The following is a 21,083-nucleotide window of genomic DNA, read 5'->3' on the forward strand; positions in this document are numbered from 1 at the left end:
TATTTTTTGTAGACAATGTGGTAGTATAAGGAATGCAGGAGCTATTTTGTGTATCGTAAACTCACACAAACTGCAATCTGATAGTGACCAGATAATCTGTTTTGTGATGTTGATTGTGAGATAAATATTGGCTAGGACCCAAGAACAACTTTCCTGCACTTCATCAAAATAATGCTGTAAAATCTTACGCAACCACCAAAGAATTCAAAAGAGAATTAAATATTGGGAGTTGGTGATGTCGTAGCAATGTCACTTGGCTCAAAATGCAGTTCACCTACTCCCTTGAAACAGTATTTTGCGACCCAAAAGAGCAGATGGTGAAATTTAGAATTACAAGTTAATGACACTTGACTAAGATTTATTGTCACAAAAACTTGGGACCTCAAGAGGAAACATAATTGATTATCCACTTGGCAATTGTAGTTGAAGGTGGATGCTTTAGCTTTATCTTTTGTACTGATATGCTGGACTCCCCTATAGTCTCCTTCCTGATGTTCTTTAGGAGAGAAAATTTGCCATCCTAATGTGGTCTGGCCTACATGATTCAAAAGCCCTACTGTTTTCTAAAATAGCCCAGTAACCCATTCAGCTGCATCAAACCACTACAATGTTTAAAGAGAGCAATGACTTGGACGGACGAGCCAACATTAACCAAAGAACCATGAAGGATTATGTCAAACATAGATTTGTTAACACTGAAAAGTACTCTAGGGTCTTGTGCCAAAATTAGCAGAGTTGTCCCACAGATTAGTCAAGCAATATTCTGATATAGTCATGTTTACAGAATCATCTCGCAGTCACACCATTATCATCACTCGGTATGTCTAGTCCTACTGGCAAAATTGCCCACCATAGGAAGTAGCACAGTGGTATACTGTTAGGAGAGAGTTGTCCTGGGAGTCCTCAACATTGACATCAAATTCTATAAAGTACCATGACATCAAGCCAAACATGACAAGGATACTGAATACCTGATCCTGCTGATTACTACATATCACATTCCTAACCACTTCTGACTGATGATTCATTACTTCTCCATTTGAGAATAAGCCACTGTGGACCATCAGCAGCAACAGAAATTTTTCAAACTATAATTTACAAGCTACTATGAGCATTTCCTTCACTCTACTATTACCATCAAGTTGTGAAACCAACTCTGATTTAATGAAGAAAACAGGAGAGCTTGCCTGGAGCAGCATCAGGTATACCTAAAAATGAGCTGTCAACCCAGTGAAGCTACAATGCACAACTAATTGCATGCCAAATAGCAAAAACAGAATGTAACAGACATGGCTATGGGGGACAAGATTAGAGTGGTGCTGGAGAAGCACAGCAGGTCAGGCAGCATCTGAGGAGCAGAAAAATTGACGTTTCAGGCAGGAGCCCTTCATCCGGAAGGAGTCTATGGGGGAGTCCAGTGTATCAGTACAAAAGATAAAGCTGAAGCATCCATCTTCAACTAGAATTGTCAAGTGGATAATCAATTATGTTTCCTCTTTAGGTCTCAAGTATCACAGTTGTAGGTCTTCAACCAATTCAATTCACTTCATGTGCTATCAAGAAACAGCTGAAGGCATTGGATATTGGCTATGGGCCCTTATCACATTCCAGCAATTGTCCTCAAGATTTGTTCCCTTGAACTAGCTGGACCCCAAACCATCTGTCCCTGTTCAGTTACAATACAAGCATCCAGCCAGCAATTTGGACAATTGTTCGGCTATGTCCTGTGTACAAACAACAGTATTCAAGAGGCAGCTAGATGTAGCACTGGGGAAGAATGAGATCAAAGGTCATAGGGAGAAAGCAGGATTAGGCTATTGAGTTTGACAATTAGCCACGATTGTGATGGATGGCAAAGTAGACTCAAAAGGCCAAATGGCCTCCTCCTGCTAATATAATTCTATGTTTCTATGTTTCACGCTCATCTAGCCAATTATGTTGAATCAGTCTATTCCTGAACATCAGCAACAAGTCATCAACTATCAAACTGCACTTGAAAAGAAATAACTTGCTCTGACACTTAGTTCAGGTTCCACCAGGCTAATCAGCTCCTGGTCTTATTATATCCTTCCTTCAAACATGGGTAAAAGAGTTGAACCCCTGGTGTGAGATGAAATAGAATGGCTCTTGACGTCAAGGTTAACCTTTTACCAAGTATGGCATCAGGGAGTCTCAGCAAAACTGAAGTCCATGGGTCTCAGGAAGAAAACTTTTCCCTGTTTGGACATATATTTAGCACAAGGAAGATGCTTGTAGTTGTTGAAGATCAGTCATCTCAGTTCCAGAGCATCTCTGCAAGAGTTCCTCAGGGTAATGTCCTAGGCGCAAATATCTTCAACTGCCTCAACAATGTAAGGTCAGAAATGGAGATTTTTGTGGAAGATTGCACAATGGTCATCACAATTCACAATACGCAGATGTTGAAGCAGTATGTATCTAAATGCAATAAGACCAGGAGAATATCGAGGCTCAGACTGATTGGTGAGAACTAACATTCACACCATACAAGTGCCAGCTAATGGTCTTCTTCAACAAGAGAGAACTAGCCATCATCCCTAGATCATCAATGACATTACCAACACTAAATTTCATATAAAACACCCCAACTGATTGACACCCCATTCACTACATTCAACCCTTCAGTAATGATGCACAGTGACAACAATATGTACCACCTACAAGATACACTGCAGTAACTCATCAAGACTCCTTCAACACCACTGTCCAAACCCATGAGGTTTACTGAAATCCAATCACCTACAATTCCCTTCAAAGTCACACATCATCTTGACTTGGAACTATACCACCATTCCTTAATTGTTGCTAGGGCAAAATCTTAGAACTTCCTCCCTAACAGCAATATGGATGCACTTACCCAATCCAGTGGTTCAAGAAGGCAGTTCACCTCCACCTTCTCCAGGGTAATTAGAGGTGGACAATAGATGTTGACCAAATCAGCGACACCCATATTTCATGAATGAATTTTTAAAAAACCATGAAATATTGCTCTAACTCTAAGCCCCATTCCTTAAATATTGAATTCATTAATTTTTCTGGCAATAGTTTGTAAGTTAGTCTGTTCACAAGCTTGGCGTTACATTTAACTCTGAAATAAGCTTTCAACGTTTATCACACCATGAAGGCCACCTACTTCCATTTCTGTAAGTTCTCAGCTCATTTGTCAATGTAATCATCATTCTTGAGTTTTACCTCCAGATTCAATTATTCCAATGAACATCTGACTGGCCTCACATAGTTTCCCACAAAAAAAACTTAAGGCCATGAAACTAATCTGCCCATGGCTTAAATTGCAATAATTCCTGGTTCAGAAACCACCCATGTGTGTGCTAACTTACATTGGCCTCCAGTCAACCTCTTGATTTCAAAAGCAGAGGTAGAAGGTCTCTTATTAGCAGAATAAATGTTTGGTCAATAACACCACCAATAATCTCCCGAAGCACAGTAAACAACCCTCATACAAATTTCAATCATTCACGTTTTTGTGCTGCATTAATTGATTTCAGCATTTAATCATTCGACACAATCTCTCCTTCTATGCTTTAAAGTCATATTGTTTTCTAATGTTCCTGTGAAGCACCTTGAGACATTTAATAATGTTAAAGCTACAATACTGCTGTTATTGTTAATTAATGGGTCTGATGAAGGGACACATCTAAACATTAATCTGTCTCTGTGTAAAGATGGATTGGCCTACTATATATATCTATAACTTCCATATTACATTTTTCATCTGAGCAATAGCTATTCAATCTATGTAATTCAGATGTCATTGTAACTCTTTACCTCAATCTAAGGAACTAGGTAGGAAATTAAACCACATTGTTCAAAATTATTTGTTGGGTGTTTAAATTATTTGTTGGGATGTGGGCACTGCTGGCATCTGTAGCCCATCCTTAACTGCTCTGGAATTGAATAGACACTTCAGAAGAGAGTTAAGGGTTAATCACATTGCCATGGGTCTAGAATCACATCTAGCCAGATCAAGTAAAGATTACAGATTTCCTTCCTTTATAACTATTGACGATGGTTTCATGGTCAACCTTATTGATATTTATTTTGAAGATTTATTGATTGAACTAAAATTCTATCAGCTTGGGCTTTCAGATTACTAGTATAGCAACATCATTGCTATGCTGCTGTTTCTGCTTAGTTCTGTCCAGATTTCATTATTGAAAACTCAACCTAACTATTCTAATTCCATTTTCCATTTTCCAGCACTTGGCTCATTGTCTTGTATGCCTTGGCATCCGAAATATGTCTTAAATATTCTGAGGGTTTCTGCCTCTATTATCCTTACAGGAAGTGAGTCCCACCAACTTCTGGTGAAAAAAATTTCCTCCCATCTCTTCTAAACCTCCTCCCCCTTTTCTTAAATCTATGCCCCTTGGTCATTGCGCCCTCCACCAAGGACAAAAAATCCTTCATGTCTATTATATCTATGCCTATGAAGGTTGGAACTGGGGTAAGGTGGGAGTAGGAGAAATGAGGAAATTGGTGAAGTCCACATTGATGCCATGAGGTTGAAGGGTCCTGAGGCAGAAGATGAGGCGTTGTCCCTCCAGGCGTCGAGTGGTGAGGGAGTGGCGATGGAGGAGGCCCAGGACCTGTATGTCCTTGGCAGAGTGGGAGGGGGAGTTGAAATGTTCGGACACAGGGCTGTGGGGTTGATGGGGTGCCCGGAGAAGTTCTCTGGCACGCCCTGCAAGAAGGTGTTCCGTCTCCACGATGTGGAGGAGAATGCATCGGGAGCAACGGGTACAATAAATAACGTGTGGAAGTGCAGGTGAAACTGTGGAAGGCTCTTTAGGGCTTTGGACAGAGGTGAGGGGGGAGGTGTGGGTACAGGTTTTGCAATTCCTGCGGTGGCAGGGGAAGGTACCAGGAGGGGAGGGTGAGTTGGTAGGGGGCATGGTCCTAACTAGGTAGTCACTGGGGGAACGGTCTTTGCGGAAAGCAGATAGGAGTGGGGAGAGAAATATGTCCCTGATGGTAGGGTCTGTTTGTAGGTGGCAGAAATGTCAGCAGATAATGTGATTTATGCTGTGGTTGGTGGGTGAAAGGTGAGGACCAAGGGGGTTCTGTCCTTGTTGCGGTTGGAGGGGTGGGGTGCAAGTCGGAGGTGTGAGACATGGATGAGATGCGTTGGAGGGCATCTTCAACCACATGGGAAGGGAGTTTGTGGTCTTTAAAGAAGAAGGCCATCTGGTGTGTTCTGTGATGGAACTGGTCCTTCTGGAAATTGGGAGGAATTGGGAATACAGGATAGCATTTTTGCAGGAGTTAGGGTGAGAGGAGGTGTAATCCAGGTAGCTGTGGTAGTCGGTGGGTTTGTAGAAAATATCAGTGTTGAGTCAGTCATTGTTAACGGAGATGGAGAGGTCCAGGAAGGGGAGGGAGGTGTCAGAGATGGTCCAGGTAAATTTAATGTCGGGGTGTAATGTATTGGTGAAGTTGATGAACTATTCAACCTCCTCGTGGGAGCACGAAGTGGCGCCAATGCAGTCATCAGTGTAGTGGAGGAAAAGATGGGGAGTGGTGCCGGTGTAACTCCACAAGATGGACTGTTCTATGTAGCCGACAAAGAGACAGGCATAGCTGGGGCCCATGCAGGTGCCCATGGCTATCCCTTTTGTCTGGAGGAAGTGGGAAGATTCGAAGGAGAAATTATTGAGGGTGAGGACCAGTTCAGCCAAACGAATAAGAATGTCAGTGGAAAGGTACTGGTGGGGATGTCGGGAGAGGAAGATATGGAGGGCTTGGAGAACCTGGTCATGGAGGATGGAGGTGTAGAGGGACTGGATGTCCATGGTAAAGATAAGGCATGAGGGGCTGGGGAAGTGGAAGTCTTAAAGGTGGTGTCCTGAACGTATGTGGGGAGTTCCTGGAACGGGGGGAATAGGACAGTATTGAGGTAGGTGGAGACACATTCAGTGGAGCAGGAACAGGCTGAGGTGATGGGTCGGCCGGTGTAGTCAGGTTTGTGGACATCCATGAAAGGTTCACCTGCACTTCCACATGTTATTTATTGTATCAGTTGCTCCCGATGCAGTCTCCTCAACTTTGGGGAGACCAGATGTCTTCTCGCAGAGCACATCAGAGAACATCCCAGGGACACCCACACCAATCAACCCCACTGCCCTGTGACAGATCATTTCAACTCCCCCTCCCACTCTGCTAAGGACATGCAAGTCCTGGGCCTCCTCCATTGCCACTCCCTCACCACCCGACGCCTGGAGGAACAACGGCTCATTTTCCACCTCGGGACCCTTCAACCCCATGGCATCAATGTGGACCACCGGTTTCCTCATTTCTCCTACTCCCACCTTACTCCAGTTCCAACCTCCCAGCTCAGCATTGTCCTCATGACTTGTCCCACCTGTCAATCCTCCTTCCTACCTATCCGCTTCACTCTCTTCTCTGACTTATCACCTTTATCCCCACCTCCATCCACCTGTTGCACTCTCAGCTAGGTTAACCCCCCTCCCAATCATCTCTCCACCCCAAGGCTCCCAGCCTCATTCAGGCTTTTGCCTGAAAGGTCAGTTTTCCTGTTCCTCAGATGATACCTGACCTGCTGTGCTTTTCCAGCACCACTCTAACCTTGACTCTAATCTCCAGCATCTGCAGTACTCATTTTCACCAAACCTTGATGTTGCCCAGATCTTACAGTATATACGGACATGAATTTCCCAATACTGAGGAGTTTGGAATGTTGTTGAGTATTATACAATCATCAGCAAACTTCCCTACTTTTAAACTTACGGAGGGAAGTAACTAAAGATGGTTGGTCCGAGGACACTATCCTGAGGAAGGCGATCTTGAAGCAGCATGCTAGTGTCCCTATCTGTGAGCTAGGAGACCTAGGTTCAAGTTGACCTGCTCCTGGGTACAATAACGCCCCTGAAAAGGTTCAAATATAAAATACAGCGAAGAACACCTGAAATGATGTCCTGGGGCTGAGCTGACTTACCTCAAACAAGCACAAATTCTCCTCTATATTGGATATGACTTCAATCAGCAGAGAGTTTTCCCTCATTGACACTGGTCGATGGCATGCACAGTCAGATAGTCATAGAGTTATATGAACCCTTTGGTTCAACTCATCCCATGCTGATCAAATATTGTAAGCTAACCTACTCCCACTTGCCAGCATTTAGCCCATATCCCTCTAAACCTTTCCTGCTTATTTACCCATCCAGATGCCTTTTGAATGTTGTAATTGTACCCATCTCCACAACTTCCTCTGGCAGCTTGTTCCATAATGCAACATGTTCTGTTTGAAAATGTTGCCGCTCAGATGTCTTTTAAATATTTCCCTTCTCACCTGAAACCTTTGCCTTCTAGTTTTGGACTCTCCTATCCTGGGAAAAAACCTTGACTATTCACCCTTTCAATGACTCTCATGATTTTATAAACCATTATAAAGGCACCACTCAGCTTCCGCTTCTCCAGGGGTAAAAGGACCTGGTGTATTCAGCCTCTCCCTCTAGCTCAGGTCCTTCAAACTCGGCAACATTCTTGTCAATTTTTTTTTTAACTCTTCCAAATTTAACAACATCTTTTCTACAGCAGGGAGACCAGAATTGAATGCAGTATTCTAAAAGCTGCCTCACTATATTCCTGTAAAGCTGCAACATGATATCACAATTCCTATCCTCAATGCACTGACAAATGAAGACAAACGTGCCAAACACCTTCTTCACCACCTTGTCTACCTGTGACTCCACTTTCACGGAACCATGCATATGCAACCCTCGCTCCTTTGTTTGGCAACACACCCCAGGGCTGTACTTCTAACTGTATAAGTCTTGCCCTAGTTTTCCTTACCAAAATGCATCACCTCACATTTATCCAAATTAAACAGTCCATTGGCCCACCTGATCGAGGTCTCAATCTACTCAAAGATAACCTTCTTCATTGCCTACTACACCACCAATTTTGGTGTAATCTACAAACTTACTAACCACACTTCCAGTATCCACATCTAAATCATTTATATAAATGATGAAAATGTTGTGTTGATATCACATCACTTCCGGAATTCAGTTTTTCTGCCCATGTTTGGACAAAGGCTCTAATAATTGCCACTCATCTCATGACCTCATGGAACGCGAATGGAGCATCAGTGAGCAGGTTATTCTTTTGCAAAGGTATCTTCACAGCAAAGTCATTGACTGGTGCCAGTACTGGATAGCTTGCCTAGGGACATGATTAGTTTTGCAACACATCTACAGTTCGTTTGCCAGAATGTTGTCCAGGCCCTTAGACTTTGCAGTATCCTGTGTCTTCAGGCATTTGTTGATGCTTGTTCATTATTTGTTCACATGGAATGAATTGGATTGTTTGAAGACTGACATCTGTGATGCTAGCAACCTCAAAAGGAGGCTGAGATGTATCATCCACTCGACACATCTGGCTGAAAATACAAATGCTTCAAAGTTGTCTTTGTACTGATCAGTTGGGACATCCATTGCTGAGGATAGGGATATTTGTGGAGCCTCCACTTCGTAATAGTTCTTTGCTTGTCTATCACCATTCATGGCAGAACTTCGATCTGATCTATTGGTTAAGGGATTACTTAGACCTGTCCCTTGCATGTTGTTTTGGCATGTAAATCATCCTCAATTGCAGCTTCTCTAGGTTGAAATCTCACTTTTAGGTATGCCTGGGGCTGCTCTTGGCAAGTCCTTCTGTCCTCTTCCCTGAACCAGGGTTGATCTCCTGGTTTTATGGTAATACTTGAGTGGATCATATACCAGACCTTGAGGTCACAGATTGTAGCTGAATACAGTTCTCTAGTGGGTTTTCTCTTTTAATGTTATTCAGCTTACCTCAGTACATAAGCTCCATGCCTCCATGAGGCCACTCACATAATGTTGCCACCACGAGGGCCTTGCAGGTTTCACATTGCCAGCACCATATTCAAATTCCAGCTATGCAGCTGTTCAAATGCTGCAAATGAGGTAAAACATGTCACATTTGTATGGGAGATGGCCAATACAGAGCTTTACTAACAGAGACTTGGTGGATGGTGTGGTTCCCTCTGCATTTCAGCATACTGCATCCCCCCAGTTAATTTCTTAAAGTTTCCCACCACAGTAGTGGCCCATGATAAATTCTTTGGCTTCAATGAACAGATTGACCCCCTCCCATCCAGGGACAGACTGTAACCCAACACCCAACCCCCAATCAAATGGAATGACAGCTTCAACTAATGACCCACCAGTCCTCTCATGCAGAGCTGTGAATTTTCACCTATCTCTGGATTGTTGCACTGGACAATGATATAGAACCGCAGACCGAGGAGCCGATTGACTGTGCCTAAACTCCGGACTCATATCATACAATGCCCTCAACTAATATTGTCAATACCACCTAACTGACAACACTCCCAAAACACATAGACAAAGAGGACCACCAATTTGACTGAGACAATGTAACCATCCTAGGACAAGCTAAACAAAGATATACACGGGAATTCTTACAGGCCTAGCTTTCAACTCGCAATGCCATCAACAAGCATGTTAACATAGATCCCATATACAAACCACTGCAAAGGAAAACTGGATATGATACCACCTACCTTACCAGACTAGGACATATAAATATCAAGCCGAGTAGAGCAACAACACTTCACGGAAGTCACAGCGATGGCGTTATCTAGTATGGTGATGAAACATTTGCATGATGACCCACCAGCTCATTGAGCTACTCTACAACCACAAACAACGACACTCCCAGTGGACTAGCCTGAGGAGTATGGCCCTTAGTCCTTGAGACATGGCCATTTGGCCAAAGCACATTCAATGGGTTTGCCATATGGTTTATAGGCATATGCTGCAGATGTGGCACTGACAAAAGCAACACACAACCCCACCCTCATTTGACTGATCACTGTTGGCAAACACATACAAATGATATTGTCCTCATTTCAGGCATATATCTTACATATAAATGGAAATAGTTATTTACCAACCCATGCCTGAATGTTGTCTAAGTCTTGCCATATTCTGGCCACAGATTGCATCAGTATCTGAAGAGTTGTGAATGATGCTGAACATTGTGTATTCATCAGCAAACATCCACACTGTTGAGAAAAGATTTCTGATGAAGCAGCTTAAAATGGCTGGGCAAAAGAAATTTCCCTGATCTACTCATAATGGAGGTTCTGAAGCTGAGATGCTTGGCCAGCCAAGAGGGAATTGGAATTATCAAGTCTAAAGGTAACAAAGGCAAGAATACAGATTTCAGTAACACATGAGCTGAGGCAGGAGCAAAGTCAGGCAATGTTACTGAGGTAGAAATAGGCATCTTTCATGATCACACCATTTCTAGGCTGGAGAGATAAAAGTTTAACAGTTCTAACACTGAATTAACTCTAGATCAATGAGTGAGCTAATTCTTAGCTGATCAGTTTTATTTCATAGTGGAAAGTTTGTAAGTAGTTAAAGCAGAGAAAGATAGACGATTATAGGCAATGAAATTACTTTTATATTGCTATGTCAAACAGCTGGCATTGACACACTGGCTTCAACACAAAATAACTTAAATACCTTAATATCCCCCACGACTCAGTTAGGGAAAGACACAGCCAGACCAGGTACACCTTCCACTATAGTTGTACAATGGAAATGGAATGAGGAGGGTGTGCCAAGCAGGCTAAGATAAAAGGTAGGGAGGAGGGACTTGGGGAGGGGCGTTGGGAATGCGATAGGTGGAAGGAGGTTAAGGTAAGGGTGATAGGCCGGAGAGGGGATGGGGGCGGAGAGGTTGGGAAGAAGATTGCAGGTCAAGAAGGCAGTGCTGAGTCTGAGGGTTGGGACTGAGAAAAGGTGGGGGGAGGGGAAATGAGAAAGCTGAAGAAATCTGCATTCATCTCTTGTAGTTGGAGGGTTCCTAGGTGGAAGATTAGGCAGAATATGGCAAGACTTCGACAATGTTCAGGCATAGATTGGTAAATAACTATTTCCATTTATATTTAAGATATAGGCCTGAAATGAGGGCAACACTTCCTCCAGGCGTCGTGTTGCCATGGTCTGACGATGGAGGAGGCCAAGGACCTGCATGTCCTTGGAGGAGTGGGAGAGGGAGTTAAAGTGTTCAGCCATGGGGCGGTTGGGTTGGTTGGTTGGTGCGGGTGTCCCAGAGGTAATGCAGGGGAAGGTGCCGGGAGTGGAGGTTCGGTTGGTGGGGGGTGTGGACCTGACGAGGGAGCCGCGGAGGGAGTGGTCTTTCCAGATAGGGGAGGGGAGGGAAATATATCTTTGGTGGTGGGGTCTGTTTGGAGGTGGCGGAAATGATGAAGGATGATACGATGTAACTGGAGGTTGGTGGAGTGGTAGGTGAGGACTAGTGGGGTTCTGTCCTAGTGGCGATTGGAGGGGTGGGGTTCAAGGCCAGAGGAGCGGGAAGTGGAGGAGATGCGGTGGAGAGCATCGTCAACCACATCTAAGGGGAAATTGCAGTCTTTGAAGAAGGAGGCCATCTGGGTTGTTCGGTATTGGAATTGGTCCACCTGGGAGCAGACGCGGCAGAGGCGAAGGAATTGGGAATATGGAATGGCGTTTTTACAGGGGGAGACAGGCCGCTTACTTGCGGTACGTTTCAGAGAACACCTCTGGGACACCCGCACCAACCAACCCAACCGCCCCTTGGCTGAACGCTTTAACTCCCCCTCCCACTCCGCCAAGGACATGCAGGGCCTTGGCCTCCTCCATCGCCAGACCATGGCAACACGATGCCTGGAGGAACAGCACCTCATCTTCCGCCTTGGAACCCTCCAACCACAATGGATGATTGCAGATTTCTCCAGCTTTCTCATTTCCCCTCCCCCCACCTTATCTCAGTCCCAACCCTCGGTCTCAGCACCACCTTCTTGACCTGCAATCTTCTTCCCGACCTCTCCGCCCCTACCCCTCTCTGGCCTATCACCCTCACCTTAACCTCCTTCCACCTATCACATTCCCAAAGCCCCTCCCCCAAGCCCCTCCTCCCTACCTTTTATCTTAGCCTGCTTGGCACACCTTCCTCATTCCTGAAGAAGGGCTTATGCCCAAAATGTCGATTCTCCTGCTCCTTGGATGCTGCCTGACCTACTGCGCTTTTCCAGCAACACATTTTTCAACTCTGATCTCCAGCATCTGCAGTCCTCACTTTCTCCCAATTGAAATGAAAGCAAATAACTACCATAGCAAATCTAATGATTCAAAGAGGTAATTAATTATCAGAGGATGCAATTGTGCAGAAGACACTTGTGGCTGAACATATTTTTATTGTAATTTCGCATTTCAAGAAGCTGAGTTTCAAAAATGCTTTTCAGTATAATTATGAATTAATATTTGGAACTTTGGTGTAAGAATTAGCCAATCATAATTTTAATTTCCATGATGGAATATGTTTATGAGGCTAAAACAAAATTTTGCTGGTCAAATAGCAACTATAAGACATGAATTTAATTTAATAATATTTTAATGATGTTTCTCATCACTTTCCAACATTGTACACTGCACTTGTGTTATACGACTCATTACAATATACTGCATTGTCATAGCCACCCTACTAACCAATAAATTGCTACTACTGTTATCACAGAAATGGCAGCATGTTCATACAACATTTCTCTACCTGCACTTTTAACAAAGGCATTAATCTGTGATGCAAATGTATTAATTATTCATCCATTGTGACCAATAGGAATTCTTGGGCTTATAAATCTGAGTTTGCTATTTTGTTTAAAAAATACAACATTAAATTTTAAAGTAGTTTTCAAGTAGAAACTACTGAACAAATCAATCGAAATCTTTTTGAAAATGTTTTCAAAACAGTCCAATACTATTTCTACATTAATACAGGATACCTCTTTGGAAATAAATTCTGAATCAGCGCTTCATTGTGCAATAACCATAGAAATAAGAAATTAGATGCAAGTACTCTTTCTTTCGAATTTTAACACTATATTTTTGGCCAATTTTCAAATCAACATAACTTTTCAGAGCAACCTAAAATACCATTAGTTATCATCTACCTGTTTGTAGCATTTACTTGCCTGGCATTCTAAAGCCAGGTTGCATTCAACATCTATATTAAATGGCTGCATCTTTCACAGAATGTTCTACAGTTTTATAAACCACAATGGAAAATGTGCAATAGTGGACAAACAGTTCAGCATAGATGACAAAATGATGTGTTTTTTAATTTCACCAAACCACTAAGTTTAAGAATAACTGCAGCTTATAAAGCAGGTTATTAACAAAATGAATAGAAAGGGGTTGTGGAAAGTAATTCTCATCAGAGTCAGCAGTGGTAAAAGTGTAATTTGTATATTTATAGTTTCACATTTCCACTTTATTTTCAGTAATACTGAGCTCCTGCTTTTTCAGTTCCTGGCAACAAGATGATGGAAGTAGAGCCTGCTATTTGTTTGATTTTCCTCAGGATGTCATGAAAATGCAGAAGCAGCACTGCTGTCAAACATATTGATTCAGGAAGTTAACATTTTAAAACTATGCTGTATGCTGTAATGTTATGCTTGTAATGAAGATGCAGAAGATTTACCAAGTGTTGCAAACCTGTACAATGGGATAAGACATGGAGAAAATAATTCATTTTCTGTTACAATGATACCTTACTTCTATTGACATTTAACCTATATATCTAAGGTCAGGACAATTAGTAGACAACTTAATGAAGGAATGGGTTTATAATGAAGGAGTTCTGGTTCTTCAGAAACCATTGCAAAACCAATAAATGTCTGATATATACAGGAGTAACTGGAATTAATTGAACCTGTGCTGATGGAAATGATTTGAATATTTGAACCAGAACTATGATGAGTACTGTACAATTATTATCAAAATCAACTATTTTGTTAAGCAAGTTATAAACCACAATGGAAATGTGCAGTAGTGGACAAACGGTTCAGCATACATGACAATTTTTTGTTTTTATTTTCATCAAACCACTAAGTTTCAGAACAACTCACATTTTACAGATGAAAAAGCAGCAGATACAATGCAGCGTAAACTTCTGCTGTAGGCATTACTGGCATGGCTAGTACTTGTTACTTTTACCTATTTGCCCTTGAAATGAATGGTTTGGTCAGCCATTTTAGATAGCATTTTAGAGGCAACCACATGTAGATCTAGTGTAACATGTAGGTCAAACAGCAGATTTCCCTCCCTAAAGGGCATTGGTAAATGAGATGCATTCCTATGACAATCAATAACACTTCCATGGTTAGTACTACTGAGATTAGCTTTCAATTTCAGTTTTTCTTCATTAATGGGATTTAAATTTCACTGGCTAACATGGTGGTGCTTTAATTTGGATTTCCAGAGCATTAGATTACTAATTATGATTATGTCACCTTCTAATGCAGGAGAAAAGATTTAATGTAAAAACCATCAATTCTGGTGATCCCATCAATTCCTTACATTATTTGCAAGGAATTCATTTTCAGAGATGAATACTTAAGAAAGTTTGCTCTGCTGAATTTATTACAATCATAAAATACTCATTTTTAAAGATTTTATTTGTCATTAACCTACTCTTGCAATTTCTAAGGTTTGTTTAATTTAACTCTACAAGTCAATGAGTTTCTTGCTAAATAAAAATATATTGCCATTGCAATTGCATACAAGTGTGGGACTTGAAAAAGTTGTAGACATTGTTATGATGGCTTCAAATTTAATACTTTTCGTGGACTTGAGTTTAAAGAATTGTGAAGGATTATTCCTTATAAGGAAAAGTAAATGAAAAGACAAGATAAATTTATTCTTAATAAGGCATTTCTCAGAAACCGTGCAATTCCAGATAATTACTAGTCTCTGTTGCTTGAACTCACTTCAGGGAAAACACCAGGCTTGGAGTTTGTCTTTGGAGAAAGTCTACTAAAAGCAAGCAACTCATTTTTATCTCCTGCTTCTGAAGCAGCTTTGTTGTGAAAGCAGTGTTAAATCTAGTTGTCCTTTTGAACAGTGATTGGAAGGCTTCTCAATATACAAGTTCCCCAAGCAAGTTACATCTGTCAAGATCCCAGAGACATCAATGTACATTGATGACACTCGTCTACTCATAGCAGAATATCAGATTAACAGCCATTTGAACACTCCACATCTTAACCCTTTTGCCTTCAAAAACTGTTTTACCCAAAGCAGAGAGTAATCAGTGATTTTCTGTTTACTCAATACATATATTTTGGGCTATTTAGAGAGGTAAAGATTTATATTTTCATATTACAAGGGGAGGTCATACTGTAGTGGTATTGTCTCTTCATTTGTAACCCAGCAATCCTAAGCTTATGTTCTGGGACGTGGGTTCAAACCCTAGCATGGTAGATGGTGATCTTTGAATTCACTAAAATTATTGCAACAATTTGCAAATGATTCACTAACGTCATTTAAGGACAAAGATTTATTGGTCTAACTCCAGACCTAAACCAATTTGGTTGACTTTTAACTGCTCCGGGCAACTAAGTCGAGGCAAAAAACACTGAACTAGCCAATGATGCACACATTCCATGAGCTAATAAAAAATATGGGGTTGCCAGTTTTACATCTTCATCGAATAAGTTCTAGTTTATACCAAATCAAATATTCTATGTTATTTGAAGAAGCATGTTTAATGCATCATTTTATTCTAAGTTGAATATACATAACATGTATGACTGGCCATATCATGAACAGGAAAAAAAATACAATGTTGTTACCCACAAAGTGGTGAGACTAGAAAAAGACAGTGCATTACCCCATCTTGGTCATAACAACATTATAACATTTTCTGTAAAGTTATCAATCTAGCTATTAACTAAGTAGACAAATGGTAATGTGAAATCAAAATACAAGATTTACCTGCAATAGTTTGGTCGAAGAGCTAATGCAAACTAACTTCTTAAATAAGTATTATTTTAACCAGTAAGCTATTAATAAGCCTGTAAAATGACAAATTAAATCAAACCGTTGTTACTTAGGTCCCCTTTGTTTGCACAGGATGTTAAAGAGCATAAAGAATATTTTACATCAAAAAACAATTGGAAATGGTTCACAAATATTTATCTGAGTGAATTTATAATAAGTGATTTTTTTGTGCTTGTAACATGGGTGGTATCTCTCATCAACGTGAGGGCAATAAGAGTTAGCATGTGGTATGGAACTGTAATCTCACACACGTAAGATTGGAAAGCATTGATTTTTTTTCTCCCTGAAGACATTTGATTTTTAAGACAACACGATAACTTTCATAATTATTAGATCTGTTGCAAAAATCAGCACACAAGTCACTGAATTTACTGAATTCAACTTTAGAGTTTACCATGATGGAACTTGAATGTGTAATCCCAGTTTTTTTCTAATCCTGTATTATAACGATTTGCAACATCTTGCAAATGTGTAGTTTTTATCTTTATTCTTTCTTGGGATATAGACACCACTGACAAGGCCAACATTTGTTACCTATTCTGAATTGCACTTGAACTGAGTGATTTGCTAGGCCATTTCAGTGAGCAGTTAAGTATCAATTGCCGGTGTTGATCTGGAGTCACATATAGGCCAGACCAGGAAAGGATGGCAGATTTCCTTCTGAAGGGGTCATTAGTGAATTAGTTTGCTTTTTATAACAATCAAATGTAATTTCTTGGCACCATGAGACTAGCTGTATATTCCAAACTTATTCATTGAACTTAAATTCTACCAGAATTAGTCTGGTTCTCTTAATTACTATTCAAGTGACATTACCACCATTACCATCCTCATTCATCTAAATAACCCATCTATATAAAATCTACTGACTAAACAGGGTTCCTCTGAGTTTCTTTCACCTTGTGAATTTATAGGCTTTTGTAGAAATAAAAATTAGGATTATTAATAGCACACTTTATTGAGTTGCATAAGTATATTTAAATGTTATTAAGAGGGCCAGCTCCCATAGCCCAACTTTATTAGTTGCCTACAATTAGCACCATTTTTTCTAATGAACCAATTTAACCAAAACGCTACTTATCTTTTCACTTTGAAGTATTGCAGTATTCTTCATTTCTATTTCAGATTTCCAGATTATATTTTAAACACCCTAAAACTCAAATTATTGAAATAGAATCATTAAACCTTCTGTGCAGAATTAGTTTTTAAATGACATTGAAAATTCTATATTAACAATTTTCAAATTATGAAATGGTCATTATTTTAATAGATGCAAATAATCGAGAATCTAAAGATAGTTTCTGACTCTAGAGAACAATTTACAGCCTTAGTTTCTTGGAACTAACTTTGAAGACAGGCATTTAGAGTCAGAATTATACGGTATGGAAACAGACCCTTCGGTTCAACTCATCCACACTGACCAGACTTCCTAATCTGGCCTACGCTTATTTGCCAGCATTTAGCCCATATCCCTCTAAATGCTTCCTATTCATATATTAACCCAAATGCCTTTTCAATGTTGTAATTGTACCAGCCTCCACCACTTCCTCTTGCAGCGTGTTCCATACATACAGCATCCTCTGTGTGAAAAAGAAGCTCAGATCCTTTTTTAATCTTTCCCCTCTCCCCTTAAACTTGTATTCTCTAGTTTTAGCTTCCCAGACCATAGGTAACAGACTTTGGCTGTTCATCCTATCCATACTATTAGAGAGAAGCAAGCACAAAACATTGAATAGAACAAATTCCTGGAGTTTTATTTCCTTTATAAAAGTGTCAAATGCCTTCTGTATTTTTATTTGGTTTACTAAGTAAAGGTAAAGTTACCATAGTCCCAGAGGATCATAGGGCTGCTCTCTCATTAGGGACAGAGAATGAGACAAGACTGGGGCAAGGTTGAAAATGTAGGACTTTCCTGGCAACCTCAGATGGTGCAGGAATAGAACCTATGTTGCTGGTATCACTCTGCACTCACTCATATCATAGGCACAGAATAATGCAAAATAGCAGACAATGATTCAAACCATCAGCATCTACAGTATTTTGCTCATACATATGTTAGCAACTGCATTTTCTATAAACTTTGTTTTCTATACCAACAAAATTTAGTGAACAGTTTTGTTTTCTGTTGTTTAATCGCTAATTGAGTCACTTATGTCCATTATGTAAGAATCTAAAATTCTGTCAGGAATATCAGACTGTTTCTTAGACTTAAACTTGCCCATAGATTTTCTGTAGCATTTTACAAGGTAAGTAGCTGCCAATCAAATATCTAGCCAGTGCGGCTACCTCCACACGGCATTGGGAACTCTAAGGACAGGGACAACTGTGTGTCCCTTTAACCTATCAGAATGAACCACAGTTGGTGTACAGGATGGAGCCTGAACAAGGAACGGTAAGCTGGAATCTATGAACATTGACTTCAATGTTAAATCAGGTACTGAAAGTGGAATGAAGGGAGGAAAGCATTTGATTCAGAGAGAGGATAAAAAGTTTTAAAAAATACTTTTCTTAGAACTTCAACTACATTAAAATCTTAAAGAATGAGACTGAATGGTTGTGAACAGTTAATTTTCAAAGTCACACAGGTTATTTGAGACGATTTGTTAAGATACATTTGAATGGAATGAATTGGCAACGTTAACCTTTTGTGCCGAATTTAGTACATGTATCATGCAAGTCCAGAAACTTTACATGTATCATGCAAGTCCAGGAACCTTTTGTGTCGAATTTAGTACATTAATCATGCAAGTCCAGAAACTTTACATGTATCATGCAAGTCCAGGAACTTTACACCAGTCAACAGCTTTGATGGAATGTCGGACATAGTTGGCTCGAGTACTTTAAAGCGAGATAGTGAATCCCAAGCAGCAACCTTCGGAGATTCATGTTTAATTGCCTGAAGTTGCTGTTCAATTTAAACTTGCCCTCTATTTGGTCTCGCTGCTATTTTCACAGCAAACAAAAATTGATCATAGATTACCAACAATAATCGCAGGAATTCCAGATTCAGTGATGAAGTGTTTAACTGTAGATGTTCAGCTGGACCGAGTAGAACATAGAACAATACAGCGCAGAACAGGCCCCTCGATGTTGCGCCGACCTATGAACTATAAAAATGCAAACATCTCACGGAGTTGTCCAGCCATTCAGTTTCCATTCATTTCCAGTTTTTTTTTCAAAACAATTAACAATAAATATGTAAAGTTGTATACTATATTTATTTTACAGAAAGTCAGCATCCCTCCCCATTGGCAATTTCTTTAGTTTGACTTGGAGCGTGTCGATTTGAAAAGCTGGTGAATAATCAGATCAGAGATGGCATTTTTTATACAGATAATGCGTCAATTGGTGGAGGGTGCAGATTTCAATGAAATTTCGCCGAAACTGCAAAGTGAACATCGTGAGACATTACGTGAACTCTTTGCAACTTGGATGGAAGGGTGAGAGCGTTATTTCTTAGCTCTATAATAAACTACATGGAGCATCCGAAACACTCAGAACGCAACGTCCAATAACATCGCCGCAACTTACCGTCAGGTTTTGAGTTTCCTTGGAAAATATTACTGGCAGTAAAACCCTTCATTCATGGTGACGCTGGCCCAGGGGAACGCTGGCGATGAAAAGGGGAAAAGCTGAAAGACGCTGTTGTAATATCAATGCTGGTCACACAGGCTTTCCATCAGCTGCACCAACACGGTTTACAGTTCTCTGAGCAATGGGTTACGGCGCTTTCGCAATGCTAACATCACAGGACTACAGACAGTACGGTGTGTGCAGGATGATCCTCCTCAGATCCATATCTACCGACCTTCCCCTTTGACCGCAGCCTCTCGGGGTTGACTCCTCGCTCGAACAGCCCAGCTGCTCACCCACGGTCTCCCTGACATATTGCTAACATGCGGCTTGCTGAAGCAGACACTGAGTTTTCGGCATCTACTTCTTATTTTAGTATTAGAGAAGCTCTCTGACTACCACACAGCCGCTGACCGGAGGGAGGATGTTCCCGGTTTATTTGTGGGATGATACTCGTTGTAAAAATTAATATTCCTGATGAAGAGCTTAGGTCCGAAACGTCAACTCTCCCGCTCCTCTGATCCTACCGGACCTGCTGTGCTTTTCCAGCAACACACTCTCGACTCTGATCTCCAGCACCTACAGTCCTCACTTTCTCCTTGTAAAAATTAACCCTTAAAGTCAGCATACGCCAGGGGTGGTACAGATCCCCTTGAAGAAAAGTCAGTAAAACGAGTGACTGAGACATACTGGTGCTGCAATTTGGAGCTCCTGCGTGATCAGAATATTCATTTTCAGATATTACTGGGGGTTTTAAGAGCTTGTGTTTTTATAATTCGGTTTCCCTTTTCCCTTAGTGAACTGGAAATATTTCCACAATTAGAATGTTCCAGTGTTTAACAAAACACTGTCCATGACAAGGAAATAGCGAGTCTAAGAGAAATAGACCATGAGACCAGAGGACGAAATGTTGCAGGAGTAGAATTAGGCCATTCGGCCTATCAAGTGTGGTCCACCATATGATCATGTCTGATATCTTCCTATTCTTGTGTTTTTTTTCCCCTGTAACTCTTGATCCACTTACGAATCAAGAACCTAGCTGTCTCTGCCTTAAATAGACTCAATGACTTGACCTCCACTGCCTTCTGCAGTAAGGAGTTCCACAGATCCTGAAAAAGTTACTCCTCATCTCAGCTCCAAAGTGTCATCCCCTCACTCTGAGCCTATGCTATCAGGTCCTAGTCTCTCCTACTAATGGAAGCATTTTATTCAGGTCTCTCAGTAGTCTGGGCATTTCAGTCAGATCCCTCATATGACAAGCCCTTCATCCCTGGGATTATTCTTGTCAGGCTCCTCTGGACAGCCAACAAGGCAAACACATCCTTTTTATAGCCATGATTGAATGGCAGAATGGGATCAATGGGCCGAATGGCATAATTTCTGCTCCCGTGTCTTATGCTCATAATATTCGAAAAGATTTCTGACCAGAACCTCACACAGCATCAGCAGTGCCTCATCTTGACAAGTCCTTTATCCCTGGGATCATTCTTGTACACCTCCTTTGGACCCCCTCCAAGATCAATACATTCTTTCTAAGCTATGGGGCCTAAATCTGCTGACAATATTCTAAATACA

At 41.0% G+C, this 21,083-nt stretch overlaps 1 protein-coding gene across 1 annotated transcript in view; it reads right to left on the reverse strand.

Moving 5' to 3' along the window:
* Positions 1-19,658, reverse strand: part of LOC140463387 (proto-oncogene tyrosine-protein kinase LCK) — a 101,546-nt gene extending 81,888 nt beyond the window's left edge. Inside the window, exon 1 of the mRNA XM_072557261.1 lies at positions 19,467-19,658. Within this exon, the coding sequence (XP_072413362.1) occupies positions 19,467-19,518 (52 nt within the window). The 5' untranslated portion in view covers positions 19,519-19,658. The remainder of the gene's footprint in view (positions 1-19,466) is intronic.
* Positions 19,659-21,083: the final 1,425 nt, after the last annotated feature.

The sequence above is a fragment of the Chiloscyllium punctatum genome, chromosome 3 (assembly GCF_047496795.1).
Source record: "Chiloscyllium punctatum isolate Juve2018m chromosome 3, sChiPun1.3, whole genome shotgun sequence".
Taxonomy (NCBI): Eukaryota; Metazoa; Chordata; class Chondrichthyes; order Orectolobiformes; family Hemiscylliidae; genus Chiloscyllium; species Chiloscyllium punctatum.